This window comes from Neurospora tetrasperma (genome assembly GCF_000213175.1).
Source record: "Neurospora tetrasperma FGSC 2508 unplaced genomic scaffold NEUTE1scaffold_5, whole genome shotgun sequence".
In the NCBI taxonomy this organism is placed as follows: domain Eukaryota; kingdom Fungi; phylum Ascomycota; class Sordariomycetes; order Sordariales; family Sordariaceae; genus Neurospora; species Neurospora tetrasperma.
Genome location: NW_009799103.1, coordinates 1,950,314 through 1,968,192, shown reverse-complemented (window position 1 = coordinate 1,968,192; position 17,879 = coordinate 1,950,314). Strand labels below are relative to the sequence as shown.

General features: G+C 41.2%; 3 protein-coding genes across 3 annotated transcripts; all 3 read left to right on the top strand.

The window, feature by feature from the left end:
• Window positions 1-10,236: 10,236 nt before the first annotated feature.
• Window positions 10,237-12,635, top strand: NEUTE1DRAFT_67174 (uncharacterized protein; the record flags this gene model as incomplete). Its single annotated transcript, XM_009855018.1, has 3 exons — window positions 10,237-11,668; window positions 11,738-12,090; window positions 12,153-12,635. The coding sequence occupies 3 exons, from the start codon at window positions 10,237-10,239 to the stop codon at window positions 12,537-12,539; spliced, it is 2,172 nt and encodes a 723-aa protein (XP_009853320.1).
• Window positions 12,636-13,129: 494 nt separating this feature from the next.
• NEUTE1DRAFT_85852 (uncharacterized protein) lies at window positions 13,130-15,152 on the top strand (the record flags this gene model as incomplete). Its single annotated transcript, XM_009855017.1, has 1 exon — window positions 13,130-15,152. One exon carries the CDS (start codon window positions 13,130-13,132, stop codon window positions 15,068-15,070), a length of 1,941 nt encoding a protein of 646 aa, XP_009853319.1.
• Window positions 15,153-16,580: 1,428 nt separating this feature from the next.
• Window positions 16,581-17,662, top strand: NEUTE1DRAFT_123899 (uncharacterized protein; the record flags this gene model as incomplete). Its single annotated transcript, XM_009855016.1, has 3 exons — window positions 16,581-16,825; window positions 16,894-17,285; window positions 17,372-17,662. The coding sequence occupies 3 exons, from the start codon at window positions 16,597-16,599 to the stop codon at window positions 17,384-17,386; spliced, it is 636 nt and encodes a 211-aa protein (XP_009853318.1).
• Between the last annotated feature and the right edge of the window lie 217 nt (window positions 17,663-17,879).

The window sequence follows — 17,879 nt, the reverse complement described above, 5'->3', positions numbered from 1 at the left end:
AACTATTTAATTAATTTATTTATTTCTAAAGTTTTTATAGGGATATAATACTATATTTTAGTTAACCGGTCGATCATTACGGTTATATATTAATAAGTCCTACCCCGTTTTATATATAGTATTATTAGCGTGACGTAGTCTATTGAAATTTCTGTCCAGGATTTAAATAAGATTAGGAAAGGTTTTAGGAAATTAGCTAGAAAATAGCGAAAGGACTTCGTTTTTGCGTATACTAGGTATACTTTATAATACTCCTTAATTAATTAATATATTTTTAATTAGTAATTGAATTTATTGAAAGCTTCGTATATTCGTTTACGCCCGGGGTACCCTCCTAGTTTTACTATATATATTTTATAAATTAATTATAATTAGGTACTTCTATTATTAGAATTAATAAATACCCTCTCTTCCGTATCCTTCTTCTAGTAAATACGGCCCTACTCTGTTGAATATTCGGCAAAGGCGATTTTAAACTTCTTTTTAATTTCCGTAATCTATAAATATTGGTTCTTTTTTTATAGATATAAAACCATTTCTTATATTAAATTAGACTTTATGAAACTATTATTGATAAAGTTATCAGTAGATTTCGCTACGTCGAATTTATATAGGTTGAGCTCCTAAAAGTCCAATTTTTAATCATATAGGTCTAAGGCGTGGCTTATATAGTAAACTTCCTTTATAACTCCCAAATATAGGTAATTAATATTTCTATCTTCTTCCTTAAAGAAAATTGGGTCGAAGTAGTCCGGGTTAATAAGTAACTTCTTTCTTACTATTAATCGTTCGTCGGTTGCCTCCCGCAACCTATCTTTTAATTTCTTATTTAATATATTAGGGCGGATATTATCCGAGCTTTGGCGGTAGATAATTTGAAAATTGAAGCAGTTGAGGAACTCTAATTACCTTATATACCTAAGCGTAAGTTATTTAATTATAGAAAATATTTTTAAGTTTTTATAGTCTATTATAATCTCTACCTCCTATTAGGTACCTTCGAATTTTAGGGATTATTCTTCGAGGGCTTTAATAATCGCTAATAACTCCTTATTATAAATATTATAGTTATACTCGGTTATATTATACTTTATTAAGAAGTAAATTACCAGATAGAAGATCCCGTTGTTCCCCTATTGTAATAGAATTCCCCCCGACGCCTAATTCGAAGTATTTATTTCGATTATAATCTTCTTTTCCTAATCGAAAATCTTTAGTACTAGTATTATAATAAAGGCCGTTTTTAAATTATCGAATACTTTTTAATATTCAATATTCTAGTACTAATCGGTATTCTTCTAAATAAGTTTATATAGTGGCTTTACTATACTAAAGAAGTTCTTAATAAATTACCTATAGAAATTAACGAAGCTTAAAAAGGACTATAAAACTTTCTTTAATTCTAGTACTTACTATTTAATTACAACTTTAACTTTATTTATATTTATTTCGATACCCTCTAATATAATAATAAGGCCTAAATACTTCATCTTAGTAGTATGGAATTTATATTTATTAATATCGATTTAGAATCCCGAACGCTCAAGGCGGTCTAGGACGTTAGAAATATATTTAATATAGTTCTCTTTATTGTTTGAGTAGATTAAGATATTGTTGAATGAGCCGTAGTAAATTTATTTAGGGCGTTATATAGGATATTATTAATAAAGTTCTGGAAAGTTACTAGTACTCCCTATAGTTTAAATGGATATACTAGTAATTCGTAGAACCCGAATTTTATTATAAAAGTTATAAGCCATTTGTAGCCCTTGTGTATTCGGATACGGTTAAACGTAGTAATAACATTGAGTTTGGTAAAGATTTTCGCTTTGTAAATAATATTTAGGGTTTCCTTAATTAATAGGAGTAGGTATTTTATTTTTAAGGTAGCGTTATTAATACTCCGGTAGTCTATATAAATATATACTCCTCCGCTTAATTTCTTCACTAATAATACTAGGAAAGCAGTTGAGGATTAGGATAGCCTAATAAAGCCTTATTTAATATTTTCGTCGAACTATTTTTTAATAATTCTTAGTTCTAATAGTAAGAAGGATTATAAGCGAATATTTAGAATAACTACTCTTAGAATAAGTTTGATCTTATAATTGTAAGAACAGTACTAGGGTATAACTTTAGCTTCTCGTAGGTTCGCCACATTCTAATACTTATAATAGTATATTAGTATTTTGGCTTTAATTTCCTATTCGGTGGCCAACGGTCAGTTTATTTTTTTCTAGATTTTTTTTACATCCTCTTCCGAAATCCTAACTATAACTTCACTAGGGTTATTTTTTAAAATTTTTAGAAAATAATTTATAAATTAGTCCTTGTACTTGGTTCTATTATTTGTGTAGATATCTTTGTATATGGGCTCCATAATTTCTAATTTTCTAATTTTTGAATAGTCGGCTCCCTCTTTTATTTATTTAAGAGTTTCGTCAATTTCTACTCTAATAGTTACAACAGCCTCCAATTGTTCTATCTTAACCGCAAAATTAAAACTAGCTGCGTTGAATTATATAATATCCTCGATATCAATAAGGATTTTATTAACGTCGATAGGTCTAACGAATAGCGGTATTAGGGGCTTCCTTTTTAGGTCTATAATAGGTATTCGCTGTCCTTTAACTATCCTATAAAGGATTAGTTTCTTTTTTAATTCCTTATCTTTAGTCGTAGGATTGTAGGGTAGTATTATAGCTTAATAACTGTAAGCTCAGATTCGTAGAGGGTGGCGTGGAAGAGGGCGTTGAGAATCTGGGATTCGTATTCTTGAGGAAAAGCGAAGAGGAAAAAATAATCTAATCTTTCTGGATGGAAAAGGATAATGGATTTGTAGGTAATCGAATGCGTGGTTGATATTAGTGTGTAGAGCGTTCAAAGACGAACAGAATGCTACTGGGTTTGTGTGCGTAGGTAGAAGAATGGTAGTAGTATTGCTTAGTATAGAGATAACTATAAAAATTCTATTCCTCGAGGGAAATCTTCCTTCTTATAGACTTCCTGGGCCTTCTAGTTGTTCAGTAAACACTCCGTCTGTTCAGCTGGATTCTTGGTCTTCTAAGGATTCTAAAGATAGTCTGTTCAGTACCGTACGGCTTAGAACAACTAAGAAATCTATTTTAGAAGTTGGAGGTTTTTCAAGGTTAAAAGAACAAAGGGTTCCTTTGTTGACAAAGGTGTTTGTCTACCCTGGTCAAGCCACCACGGCAACCACGGCGCTAGTTTAAGCCACCCCGGGCCGTGCCGGTCACCCCCACACACTCTACGAGGGTTAGGGTTATATATGGTAGAATCTTAACTACGTTTATTTATTTAAATAAAATTAAATAAATTTAACTAAAAATATAGGGTATATATATATAATATTATATAATATATATAGTAAGTCCAACAATAACCCTCCGGTAAATTAATCGGCTATAGCTATTTTGGATTAATATTTCCGCTTAGCTTCTTAGCTAATTTTTCCCGCAACTTTATTTTTCTATATTAGATTGTTCGTTTGGTTTGGGATAGATTCGGGGGTTTTAGGGCTTCGGGAGGGCTTCCTATTTTTTTTCCTAAGTCTTTTCGGTCTATTACTTTATTTTAGAGTATTATAGTTGTAAGGGCGTTATTATAGAAAGTCTTTAGTATACGGGTTTAAAAGTCTAGAGTATTTCTAGAGAAATATATACTCTTATACTTCCTATTGAATTTTAACTCTCCCGTCTCCTAATTCGTAGATGGGTTGTATTATTATAACTATAAGAATTTTAAAATTACTAGATTAGTAAGTGAAAGAATAAAGATTAATATATTAATGTTTTTACTATGTACCCTAATTTTTATTATTACAGTTATAGATCTTATAATATAAGTATTGAGGTTACGATCTACGAGACGTAGAAGTCGTAGTCCGTCTAATTTATAAATCGGTAAATTATTTAATTTAACAAAATTAATATTAATAAGAATTTTACCTATATATCCTCTATTAACTAACATTAAATAATATATTTTACGCCTACTATAATAGAAGTAATTTGAAAGAAGGATAGATTTTTCTAGTTTAATTATAATTAAATTAATTAATAAAGATTCTAAAGATTCTTTTTAATTTAACGGCTCGTTAAGAATATATTATTTTATCCCTTCCTCCTCCTTTTTTGGCGGTGGCCTCCGCTAGCGACTTATAATAGAAGCGTAGTATTTCCCTATTCATTAGTATTGGCTTAAATATTATTACTAATATCATTAGCGGCTCTAATATCGTTGCTTTTCTTATTACTATAACCGCTTTAACCGGCCTTTTTATCCTAGTTCTTAAGCCTATTCTTCTAATTAGTTGTACCGTTAATAGAACTCTTACTATCTCTTAAATTAAGCTTAGTTTAATATTTCTTCCAATTATAGCCCTTCCTACCGTACTTCTCGTATTCGCCGTTAGTAGTACGCTATTTCCAGACAGTTTAGGGGACTATATAGTACAAAATAATGTTTAGATTTATAATATCGCCTCCTTAGGAAGTAGTTTTATTAGAGTTACTAGACGTATTATAGGCGTTGCCACTATTATTATTGCTAGTACCGGTACTTTAATAGGCGCTGGCTATTTTAATATTAAATTAATACTCTTTAAAATTCTAGGCTAGCTTTCGGATTAGCTTTAGCTAGCCGTTAAAGTTATTATTGGCCGGTTATTCTTATTAGATTAATATAGCGTCTGTAAGGGATCCTTTAATCTTTTATTTAAATTAAAAAATACGTATAGAATTGACTATATTGCAACGGTCAGTTTATATAATAAATTTATTCTTAAAGTCTTAGAAGCTATCTTTGTACTAGAGCTACTAGAGCTTACACTCGGCGTTAATCTTTATATCTATTGTATTATATTTAGTATCGAGGTAAGCGATGAGAACCTTAGCAGTTTCCTAGGGCTAATCCTTCGGGTTATTGGATATTATAATTTTTTCTATTCCAACTTCTAGATTAGTTATTAGTACTTTACTTAGACGATAGTAGATATATAGTAATTTATTCTACTCGGTAGCGAAGTAGTTATTGTCCTATTTCTAGTAAAGGTGAATTTTAGTCCGCTAGATACGATAGTTATTATTGCGATTGAGTATAGTCTTACTATTAACGTTAAAAACTTTGGGATCCGTAGTTTAACGACGGCTTAAGTAGCCCGGAGCCGGAGGGATAGAAGAAAAGCTATAATTACTACCGTTGCTAGTACTTCCTCTTCTATTATTTCTAAAGCTATTACTACCGTCGGAGCCATCGTTAGGGCCGGAACTACCTATATAGCCTCCGCTAATCCCTTTATTACCTATTAATTTACTAAGGACATTGGTATTGGTATTGCGAAGTAAGGAGTGTAAACTATTATTATCGGTCTCTAAATTAGCGATCCTAGATTTTAAAGACGCAATTATTCCTTTTCAGTCACCGATCTCGTTAATAGCGCCGATTATTTTAAAATACAGTTCCCCTGGGCAGAGCCAAAGTCCAGGGGAGACAGAGAGACGCCCATACTTAGTACTTTTTTGAAAAAAAAAAAAAAAAAAAAAAAAAAACCTTAAACTTAAACTTCAAGCTGGATTGAAAGGACAACCTTTCAAAAGAGTAGTAACAATAATAACCATTAAGCCACGAGGCTTAATTACTGATTATACTTATCTGCAGATTTCTTTCTCTATATTATTAGATTCTTAATAAAAAAAGAAAAAAAAAAGAAAAAGAAAAAAAAAAGAAAAAGAAAAAAAAAACTTTAAAGACAAAATTTTGAAATTTTTTTTTTTCTCTTTCCAAAAATTTCAATCTTTAACCCTAACCCTAACCCCCCTTTAGACCCTCAGGGTTAAAGGTCTTAGTCTGGGACTTGGTCATTTTTGGGACTTGGCTATTTGCAACGAACGGTCGCACGGTCGCATTCGCAACCAAAACCTTTTTTCTTTACTTCTTTTAACCTTTTTCATTATTTTCTCAACAACCAACTCGTGCACTACAATGCGACCGGTACCAAAATGACCGCCTTTCTTTTCTCGTCATTTTGACACTATGTGCATTTTGATGTACGCGACAAAAGAGGAGGAATTTCTGTTGCAAAGGAAAAAGTGGCTTTTTCGCTCTACTATTTAAACCGTGTCTTGCTTGGCGCTAAGATTCCCTTTTTGGGACGCCAAGACGGGTATTTTTTTTATATTCTGGCCCATTATAGACAGATACGCCGCGCCTTCCTCGCTTACATTAGGTGGGCCCATGGACTACGACCTTTGGTGCGGATCTTCCATGTTACCTTTCAGCTCATGACAACGCTCGAGCTCTAAATGCATGGGCGTCTCAATTATTGTAAGCTTCGTTCAAAGCCTAGGCCTTATTAACCGCTCGCTAATAGTTTGCTCTCTAAGTAATAATTTAATTTTGGAGCTTCTTAATTTAGTTATAAAATTAATAACTTTAGCCTTATAGTTAGCCTCCTTTTAATTAAAATTATACTCTACTAGTACTGTGGTATTTGTAATAAGGTTAATAATAATATAGAAAACTAGAATATTAGATAAATTAATAACCCGAAGTTGGAAAATTATGGGGTAGAATATTTAAGGGGCGACGGATTATACTACCTACTATAAGGCTATTTATTTAACGTAGTAAACCGGGTCGTTATTATAGGTACTTAATATAGTAAGCGCTAGGTCTTTGTCGGCAATGAGCCGCTCTTCGTAATTGTCGGCTATATTGTAGATACTTAGACCGGTAATATTAATATTAATACTTCCCGTATCGAAAGCCAAAGGTTCTAAAGCAATTGAATTCTTAAATTAGTTAATCGTAGTAACTATAGTCGTACTATTAATTAAACAACTATAGTACCCCTAGAAACCGCTTATCTTACTAAAATAAGGTGGCTAATAATATTAAATATCTTATTGAGACTTCCTTAGCTCCACACTTAACGAAAACCTTTAATAATACTCAGTCGGTTTGCATACTACGAAAACAATAAAATTATTTAAAAATAAACAAATTAAATAATCGCTAGGAAAATTGTTCGTTACCAATCTTTAATGATTATACGCGCGTAGTATAAAGGAAATATAATAAATTATTATAGGGATATACCGTTAGGTATAAAATACAATATACGTTATTGTACGAGGGAAGTAGAAGAGATGTGCACAGCTAGAGTAAGATATAGGGTATAAATAAGATCTACCTATAAATAGATCTACTACGTAACCTCTTACCTACAGTAAGCCTAGTACTATAGTATTGTGTATAGTGAGTATACCAGCTATAGTACCACTAGTATAGGGTATGTGATCTAGCCTTGTGATAGTAGTTTTAAAACCCCTAAGAATAAATATAGTAATTTAGTACTGCGTTCGAAACCGTACTAAGTGAATTCGCCGCTTTTAAGGCCTCGCCTCCCTGAAAAACAATACTCCCTACCCTTAAACATTTTACTCGTAATAAAGAGGACTTTAAAATATAGATTTTAAGTACGTAGGCTAAACTTTATATAGATGGCCTCGCTATTGGCGATTTAGAAGCGTAGTTCTACTATTTATTCGCTTACCTATCGCCCGCTATTAAGAAGCTACTTATTACTTTTACCGCCTATAGCCTACAATCGCCTTTTAAACTATTTTCGAAATTTAGGTTTATATATAGAAACCCTAATACGGCTAAGAGAGCTGGTTAAGAGTTGTACTAGTTATATTAAAAGCCCGGTTCTAAGAAATCTATAGCGGCCTTTATTACCTACTTTAAAAAAGTACTATACCGCGCCTATATAAATTCCTAGTCTAATGCTACTAAGGTTAGCTAATTTACTACTACTTTAAATAATAATTAGAAGTAACGGCTTTTAAAAAGAATTAACGTGTCTCAGCAATATTTACTACTATTTAAATACTTCCGCCGTTTTGATGGCAACGCCTTTTTTACTTTGTTTTCCTAGAGGCAATTGGTTAATAATAACGCTAGTAATCCTATAGATACCTTTATTAATATTTCGGTAATAAGGTCCTCGGTACTATTACTATTTTAAAAGTAAAAAAATAAGTAGAAGAAGGAAGGTAAATATACTAACTATAGTAGTAGATTGTATTAATTTAAGAAATGCCCGCGGTTATCTATAAAGATGAATATAGTCCGCCTACAACCTAGTAAGGGTTTAAATAATTACAATAGTGATAATTAGGAAGAGGAGGAAGATTCGGGCTAAGTAGGACCCTAATAAGACTATAGTAGAGGGAGCGCTAACTGGAGATTCAAAGGGAGGAATCTCTAGCAGTTAGGAGAGGCGAGGCTACAATATAAGAAGTACTAATTTATTTTATATTGGTAGTATAGTAAATCCTTAGACTGTACCCCTCTACGTATAGCCAATTAGATATTAGTATTTACTATAATTTATAACCGTTAGAGGGTAATAAATATAATATTCCGTAAGTATAAGGACTATTGAGCTTTCCTTATAACAATAAGGATGAGGAGGCCCCTATTGGTAGGAGAAGCAGAGTGTTACAAAGTATTAAGTGATAGCTACAATCTGACCGTTTGCTGGCTTATATAGATTTACAATTCTACGGAAGAGGAATTGCTTAATAGGCGTGGTCTAAAAATATCCCCTAATTTAATCTTAGTACCCTAGCCGGGGTGCAGCTCCATAAGGGTAGCAGTAGGTACATTATTACCGACTCGGGTAGAGCGTAGGTAATTGTATAAGGTTTATTTAGGGACTTAAATAGAGAAATCTTTCTTTTCTAATATTGTTATTCGTGCCTATTTAGCTGGGTATTTGGTTAGGAGCGGTTGTAGGGGATTTTAATCATTTTTTATATATTTAGTTGTATAGACAGTCTTTTCTGGTGCGGTGGACCGGGCTCCCCAAGGGGGAGTAGGGGGTGATGTTATAGGGCTAGCGCCCAGGATTAAAGACTCGGCTTTACCAAGTCTGCCAAGCCGGGATTGGCTGTATCAATAAGGATGCGCGCCTTCTGGTTGGTCGGATTCACATATTTGCCTAGCCCGTGCGGTCTTAGCACACTACACAAAACCTTCTCTCGACTACACCCTTCTAGTGCAGTCTTCCTTTACTCTCTTTATTAAATATAGCATTTCAACCACACACGACTGCTCGCTGTGCAATACTCTGGCAGACCAATTACAAGCAGTGCCAGCCACTCGCCCAGTCTACGTACCGTAACACAGCTAACAAAGGTTTACATTCAAGGTTGTATTACTATAACGGGTAGTCCGAGCTTTATAAAAATTATATATTTAGAAAGAGTTTAAAGAGATTATTCTTCGAGGAGCTTATTTTTGTTTTTACTATTTCTCTTTATTTTAATATAAAGGAATATATAAAAATGAAATCTGGAGTTTATATAGGAGTTTCTGCAGCCGACGGCGTTTTTGTGTAAAATAGTAATAAACCTCCTCTTACAAAAGTTCGAGGAGGGGAGACCCACCTTTCTGTGGGGCGGGTCCGCTGAAGCGTTGTCGACGGAGGTTAATGTGATAGAGACTAGTCTCTCGACCGGACGCGACCCGACACCTCAGTCGCATAACTGCTCCTACTCGCCGTCACCTTCCCTTGTTTGATAATACAGCTTGGTATTACCTAGTAGGAGGCACTTGACTTTGGTTACCTCTAAGGAGCTCAACCCGTGTAGTTGGTGTGGGTCGACGCAGGCTGTGAGTTTGGAAACAAAGCTTCTTGTATCCTCAAGCTGAACAATTGGGTTATTCCACAAGTGGTGCAAAACTAACATGCACAATTACATACTGCAGGTGAGAACTGAGGATACCTCTAAGGAGCATCGCCGCGGCATTAAGCCTTCCTACCCGTCCGCACAAAGCGCATGGTTTAGATAGACATTTGCAGCTTTGTTCGGAGGCGGCCGTCGCCTGCTCTCAGAAAGAAGAACGGCCAACACAATCGGTAAAACCCAGACGAAGATCCGACGAGGATACGAAGGTCACCGCTTTCACAATATCTCTACCCAAAAGCCTTTTCTGCTCTACCTATCTCTACATGCGGATTTTGCAACCACAAGAGTCGACGGCCAATTTGCTCTTGATGGTTGTGCGCTGATAAAATCAGATATTTAGGCGACCTAGTGTCAGAACCTTCATCTGCTGGCCGAGTTCTGCAGTCACCAGCCGTGCTTATATCGAGTGGAAACACCCACCTAGCATTTTTCCTTCATCACACAATTTCTCACTACCATGGAGAGTACCCACTCGAGGCTTCGTACCATGTTGCCGCCCATCAACTTCATTAGCATTCACTACGCCTACTTCATCATTGTTTGCTTGTTTGCCTCCCTTATCTTCTGGGGCTCTTCCAATCCGGCCCATAGTATCAGCTATGCTGATAGTCTCTTCTTGGTTGTCAGTGCCATGACTGAAACGGGACTCAACACTGTCAACCTAAGTGAGATGACAACATGGCAGCAAATCTTGCTTTTTCTTCTCATCATATTCGGCAGTGCCATCTGGGTCTCTATTTGGACCGTACTCGCCCGCAAACATGCCTTTGAGAAGCGCTTCGAGGACGTAGTCCGCGCTGAACGGCTTCGAAGGGCCAATAGATCAAGTTCAGTCAATCTTTCGCGCTTGAGGTTCATGCGGTTCCAGGGAAGACGGTCGCTGAATGTCATTCCACCACCGGCCATGACCGAAACCCTTGATTTGGTCAGCATTTCGACACCGAGTCCCGGCAAATCTAATAATCCAATCCTGGACGTTCACGCACATCACACCCACTACACTGGAACCGCAAAGCTTTCCGACAATAACACGCCGCAACGTTCGTCCACGCTTGCCCATATTGCATTCGCCGAAACACCGCATTCAAGCCCCGAGAACCACCCACCAACCGGCATCTCTACAGCAGCACAACACGGATATCTTGTGAGTCAGAACAACACGGCCCGCAGGATAGCCCCTCAAAGGCAGGAGCACATGGAAACCGAGGGGGATGCGAAGGGCGACTTCAGCGTGCGCAGTCTTTTCGCTCGCGCGGCAGGCAGAAACGCCCAGTTCCACGGCCTCTCCCGAGAGGAGCGCCGTGTGCTTGGAGGTTGCGAGTACCGCGCTCTCAGGGTTTTGGCGGTTATCGTACCGCTTTACTTTTTCCTTTGGCAGTTCATCGGCTGCATGGCGTTGGGCGCCTGGATCAACCGCCACCGCCCCGAGCCGCCCCTCAGAAATGGCGTCAACCCATGGTGGCTTGGGATCTTCAACGGCGCCTCGGCCTTTAATAATTCGGGAATGTCCCTTTTAGATCTCAATATGATACCGTTCCAGGATTCATATTATGTTCTGGTCACCATGGGATTGCTCATCCTGGCTGGAAATACTGCCTACCCTATATTCCTCCGGCTGATTCTATGGGGCATACTTCAGATACTGGACGTAGCCACTATGGAGACGGAGCTTTGCGAACTGAAAGAAACACTGCAGTTCATTCTAGATTATCCTCGCCGTGTATACACAAACCTATTCCCACAGAGACAGACCTGGTGGCTGGTTTTCATGGTTATCCTCGTCAACAGCGTCGACTGGGTCGCTTTCGAGCTCTTGAACATGGGCAACCCCGCCGTTGAGTCGCTATCAAAAGGCTCGCGGGTTGTGGATGGTCTTTTCCAAGCAGTTGGTAAGCTTCGCTCTGATGTTTCCTTGGTCTGTTAATGTTGCACAACATCAAAGTTGACCGCATGGATAGCTGTACGTTCTGGAGGCTTCTACGTGATCGCTATCCCTTCCTTGTACATTGGCGTCCAGGTCTTGTATACCATCATGATGTACATTTCGTGCTTTCCTGTGGTCATAACCCTGAGGCACACAAATGTTTATGAAGAACGCTCGCTGGGCATATACTCCGGTGACCCGATATCGCCAGACATTGAATCCGGCTTGCACGGGCGCTCTGGAGTAACAAGCCTTACTCGTCATATCAGCCACAGCGGGACGTCAGCCATCGGTCAAGTGTTTCGCCATACTTTGACTTGGCATGGGGTCGGTGTACGCACCCCTTTGACAAACTCCGCGGCTGACTCGCGCATCAGCTTCATTAGTGTAAGTTATGTCGATTTCATCCATTCAACGAAGGACTGTCCTCATAATGACTTGCCCAACAGCAACAAATCCAGGGACAACTGGCGCACGATATGTGGTGGTTGGCGGCTGCGGTCCTTGTGATCGTTACGATCGAGACAAGCAACTTCTTGGCCGATCCGGTCACTTTCAGCGTGTTCAACGTGATATTCGAAGTGGTCTCTGCTTACGGTTGCGTTGGAATTAGCGTCGGGCTCCCCAGTGCCAACTACAGTTTCGCTGGGGGATGGCATACTGCTTCAAAGATAGTTCTTTGCGCTGTTATGTTAAGGGGACGGCATAGAAACCTGCCGGTCGCGCTTGATCGAGCAGTTCGTCTACCCGGAGACGACTTACACGAAGAAGAAGAGGAGGATCACCGGCTTCGACGGAGCGTTACCATTCGTGGTGTCGAGTCTGGCGAGGGCTAGTGTTATTTTTTTCTTTTTCTTTTCATGTCAATACGATTGCTGGCGATTAATCTTTTCTCCAAAATCAATCAAAGATATCATGACCTGGCGATGCCATAGGAAAAAAATCTGTATCAATGTTCCGACTAAAATTGTCTGTACTCGGGAAAGCACTACCTATTGCTGCTTCGTTCTAGGTACCTGACGCCGTCACTCTAACACTGCTGACAGTCAACCCTAACCCCAGCTGTAAATTTGGGCGACGCAAGAGGTCTCGTGACTTGGTGGCTGCTAGCGCGACAGAGTACCTCTACATAAAGGTTACCCCGCCGAAGCGCGTCGCCCTTTGACCTCCTCGTAAGCCAAGCAGTGTACAGTGCCTCCGTGCCTACCGCCCTTCCAGTCACAGAGGTTGCACCTGCGTAGTCTTTCTGACCACTCCTTCACATTCCATCGCCGCATTGAATATCCTCCTCGAAGCAGAGTTTGTCCGCACAGCGCCGAATCCTTGGGGAGAGGAGAGAGATCATTGACCCGTCACTCCCAACCATTGAAATGCGCCATCACTGCCAGAGTCTTCGCTGCTCACTCAGCAGCACTGCGTACACACCATGACCACAACAGCACAACCAGAGACGAGTGCAACGGATACAGACGACCCTAGCGGATCCACAAAGATTGTGCCGTCTCCACAAGACCACCCCAAGGAAAACGGCGAGGATGCAGCTGCTTCACTCAAGTACAGCCTTTTGGGGCCTTCGCTGCTGAAGGCTGGCCAGGATACCGTGGACCAGCTCAAGGTGTCTGAGATCATCTACAATGCCTCCAGAGGTTCCAAATACTTCAATCGCGAGGAGGCCCGGGACAGAAGTCTTACAGCCAAAATCGACCAGATTCTTAGCAAGAAACGCGAGCTGGAGAAACTGGACCTTGGTCATGAGCTTCGAGTCGCCGGTAGCCTTATTGCACAGCTGGAGCTGTCGCGGGATCTGTCTCAATACATAGTTCATGTCGACTGTGATGCTTTTTACGCCGCCGTGGAACAACTGGATCGCCCTGAACTCAAGGACCTCCCTTTCGCGGTTGGCGGAGGGGTTCTCACCACCTGCAACTACGTCGCCCGCAAGTACGGCTGTCGCAGTGGGATGGCAGGCTTCGTGGCCAAAAAGCTCTGTCCCGAACTCATTTTACTCCCGATTAGTTTTGACAAGTACACAGCAAAGGCCGGGGAGGTGCGCGAGATCATAGCCGAGTACGACCCCAATTTCGAGAGCGCAAGCATCGACGAGGCATACCTCAACATTACCGATTATTGTACTCGACATGCCATGGCTCCGGCCGACGCCGTGGCCAAAATGCGGAGCGATATCCACGAAAGAACGAGCATCACTGTTTCTGCGGGCATCGCTGCAAATACAAGGCTCGCCAAGATCTGCTCCAATATGAACAAACCTAATGGGCAATACGTTTTGCCCAGCGAACGTGGTGCTATCTTGGAGTTTATGCGAGACCTTCCTTGTCGCAAGGTGAATGGTATAGGTCGCGTATTTGAGCGCGAGCTTGCGGCATTAGGGATTCATACACTTGGGGACATTTACTCCAATAGGCAGTATCTTCGCAACCTTTTTGGAGAGAAGGCCTCTGAGTTCCTCGTTCACTGTTTTCTAGGCTTAGGTCGCACGTGCGTAAAGCCAGCAGAAACATATGAGCGCAAGAGCGTCGGCACAGAGAGTACTTTTCGTGTCATGAGTGACCCGACAGAGCTCCGAAACAAGCTGCGTCGGACGTCGGAGGATCTCGAACAAGATCTCCGCCGGGCCGAATGCAAGGGCCGAACTTTGTGTCTCAAGGTGAAGCTTCACACGTTCGAAGTCCTCACCCGCCAGACTGTTCTGCCCCGGGCTGTACACCTTGCCACGGATCTGTACAGCCACGCGCTTCCGATGCTTACGAAACTAGAGCAGGAAATCCCAGGCATGAAGTTACGATTGATGGGGCTAAGGTGTACGAATCTCGCTACTACGAAGAAACCAAACTCAATGGCCTTTTTTGGTTTGAAGTCGCGGGGTAATAGATCGGAAGGTCATGAGACCACTTCCGCGAAGAAAACGACAAACTTGGATGGCGGTAAATGGGAGACACAGCCCGTGGGAATATCAGCTGTATTATCAGGAGAGCAAAGAGCCCAGGGCACAAGAGAAACAAAACTAACGGGGCGGAACTCACCCAGCCAATTTGCTTCCCACAGTGATGGGGATGAGATCACGCCTCATTCGCGACAGTATGATGGAGAGCCGCTTTTTGCAGAGCCAGAGTGGTGGAACTGCCCAATTTGCAACAGGCTGCAGGTGGCGGAAGAAAGGCGTTTCAACGACCACATTGACCTATGTCTCTCGCGGCAAGCAATCCGCGATACCATACAGAAGGAAGCTGTCATGCCGTCTCAAGAGCCCAAAACTTCAAAGATGGAACACAAGAAGCCAAAAGAGAGAAAGAGAGGACGACATGCTACTACACTTGACCCGAAGCAGAAAAGGCTCTGTTTTGGATGATTACTCTGTCTGAACCGATTTACCAGAGCAGAGTAGGATTGGTTGGTAGTGAGAAAAAAAAGAAAAAAACAGATTCTCGGAAACGAAATTCGCCGCGCAAGAAGATGAAAAGGGCTTTTGAAATGCATGACCGCTATCCTTTTAGCACTGCTATGTCATTCCTCTGTCGATCTTATGTTAATGCGTGCGTGTATAACATAACATGGTTGGTATATTACATTACTCATAACTTTGTGGAATTGATGGGATATTCATCTCGAAGACCAGTCAGTCCTCTTCCATGAATCGTTGCATCTCACCCGTCCACCACGCGCCGCCTTCGCACCGAGCTCAACTCGCCTAATAGCTACCCAATCCCTAACGCTCTTCATCAGCAGTCTGCAGTTCAGCCCTCACGAATATGCCAACGAACTGATACACATGGTGCAGCGCACAAAGCGACAATGGTGGAGAGCGTGACAAATCGTATTTTTTTCCGTTGAAGCCATGTGGAAGGCCTCACGCTCGTCGGTATGCCTGATCAAGGAGTGAGCCGGAAGTGTACGCAAAGCGTTGACCGACTACTCCGTCAAGGGCAAATTGGGCAATTCGGGGCCAAATAGTGTTGGAACAATTGCATAAGCTATTTGGTCCTGACAAACGATTCGACCTGGAAACGGCCCTCACTGGGCTAGCGAAAGCTATGGGAGGCGGGCCGAGGGATGTACATGAATGATTTAGATAAATTTGGTCTCTAGCATGTAGACTTAGCACGTCGTTGGACTGGCAGAGCCGCGTTCATGACATACTGCGGGCTTAGGAGCGCGAGGGCGGGTGCGTATACGGTTCGTATTGAGGTGAAATAAAGAAAATGGACAGAACACCCGAAAGCCTCGACAGGTTTGATTTTGGGTATAAACCTGTCTGTTGCCAGGTTGCGTGTTGCAATGCTTAATTTCGAACCCTTCAATTTGACAAACCTGATCACCTTGACCGGCTCGAATGGGATTTTCGAGTTCAAGAGAGTTCAATGAAGTTCCGTGAAGTTTCACCACTAACCGCGGCTGTCGATGTGTGCTGCGAAAGTACCTAGAGGTAACTGCTGGGAAGACTTTCAAGGCTGTACTGTAGTACAGTCCCTACTTCCACAAGCCTTGCGGCTGAACAATCAAAATTCCAATAACGGCAACCGAACCGGGCAGTAGTACCTATCTTCAGAATCAAACTCTGTCGACCACAGGGTTTCCTTGTTTACATATAGGGGGGTTGTTTGAAATGGCGGTTGCAAGTGTTGGGTCTATTACCGCAACCCCAACCCTGCCGAGACTCGTTGTTACCTAAATTGGACATCACTCATTCATCGATCGCGGCGGGTCGCATAGCGTGGCTTCAGTTTGACTTCCTGCTTCAACTGCAGTTCTCCAAACAACTTACAACGCTACATTCCAAGCCGACATTATTTGGAAACTAAAAGTCGGCCATTTTAGATTATATGTTTCCCGGACCTAACCTGCCCCGTGTGCCAAAGTTCAACGCTTCATCGCGACATGTTCCTCAAGCGCAAACGATCAGAGTCTGAGCTCTCCTTCAGCTCATCTTTGCCGTCTCCATCAGCTGGAACGTCCAACGAACATGGCTTCGACCTGAGCGCAATCGCTTCTGTCATTAATAGCCAGAAGTCTTTCCCCACCATCCTCTCACCCACGACATCCCATCTCCACAGCCGCACCATGAAACGGTACCGCAACAACCGGCCTTCTGAGGCAGAAGTCCATCGTACGTCTGCCCAGTTCTCCTCTCCCTCCATCCGTCACGGGACCAACGCTTACTCGATTCGGTGCCAGAACGGACCCTCAGCTTACTGTATGCCGCCCAACAGCAACAGCAACAACACCATGCCGCAAGCCCAGTCTTGAACCCCCACCATCAGCAGCAACCAAGCACTGTCAACGACGTAGGACCGTCTGTTACCCTCCAAAAGCAACCACAAGCCAACCGCGGTCAACAACGCTCGCTTCACAGCTTCTGGAACCTTCCTGCTGCCCCAGTCCCGACATGTTCCTCTCACACCTTTCCTGCAATGTTCTCGGACCCCTCCGGCAACAGTCTCCTGGATACTCCTACGAGCTGTGAGGATTGTGGGGCAGGCCCGAGTGATAACAATGGCAATAGATATGCCAAGACAGGAGGAGAAGGGGGAAAACACGACGTTGACATGCTGGATGTTTGTACCCAGGTCAGCACTGGTCGTGAACAAGGGAACGATGAGTACGACAGTAGCTTCTCGCTATGTGAAGCTTGTGGGAAGATGGTTTGTTTTAGCTGTTCGATCAGTAATTTGGGAGAACACAGGAGATGTTTGGCTTGTGCCGAGAGAAGGATCTGGGTTGGCTAAAGTGCTATCAGGGTTCCATGAGGCCATCAGCTCAGGAAGGGATGCAAAGATACCACTGTTCTGGAACTAAGTTTGGGTAAGGCGTTTTCAGGAGTCTGGATTCTAGCTGTCCATAGGCACATTAGGCGTTACTCATCTATTTATGTATTTTCTTTTTGTTTATCTACAACACACACACACACACACACACACACACACACACACACACACACACACACACATATATATATATATATATAAACTTTTTTCCAAAATTCAAAAAGAACAGTATTTTCTTCTAGCTGCTTTATTTTGTTGTGGGGCCCGGGGGCAAAAGAGGAAGGAGGAACGGGGGACAGTTTAATTTATTACACTCTATTGTTTATATCTTTGCAAGTAGATTGCTCGTTAAGTCTGGATTATGTAGCGGCACCTATCTTGCGCGGATGCTCTTAA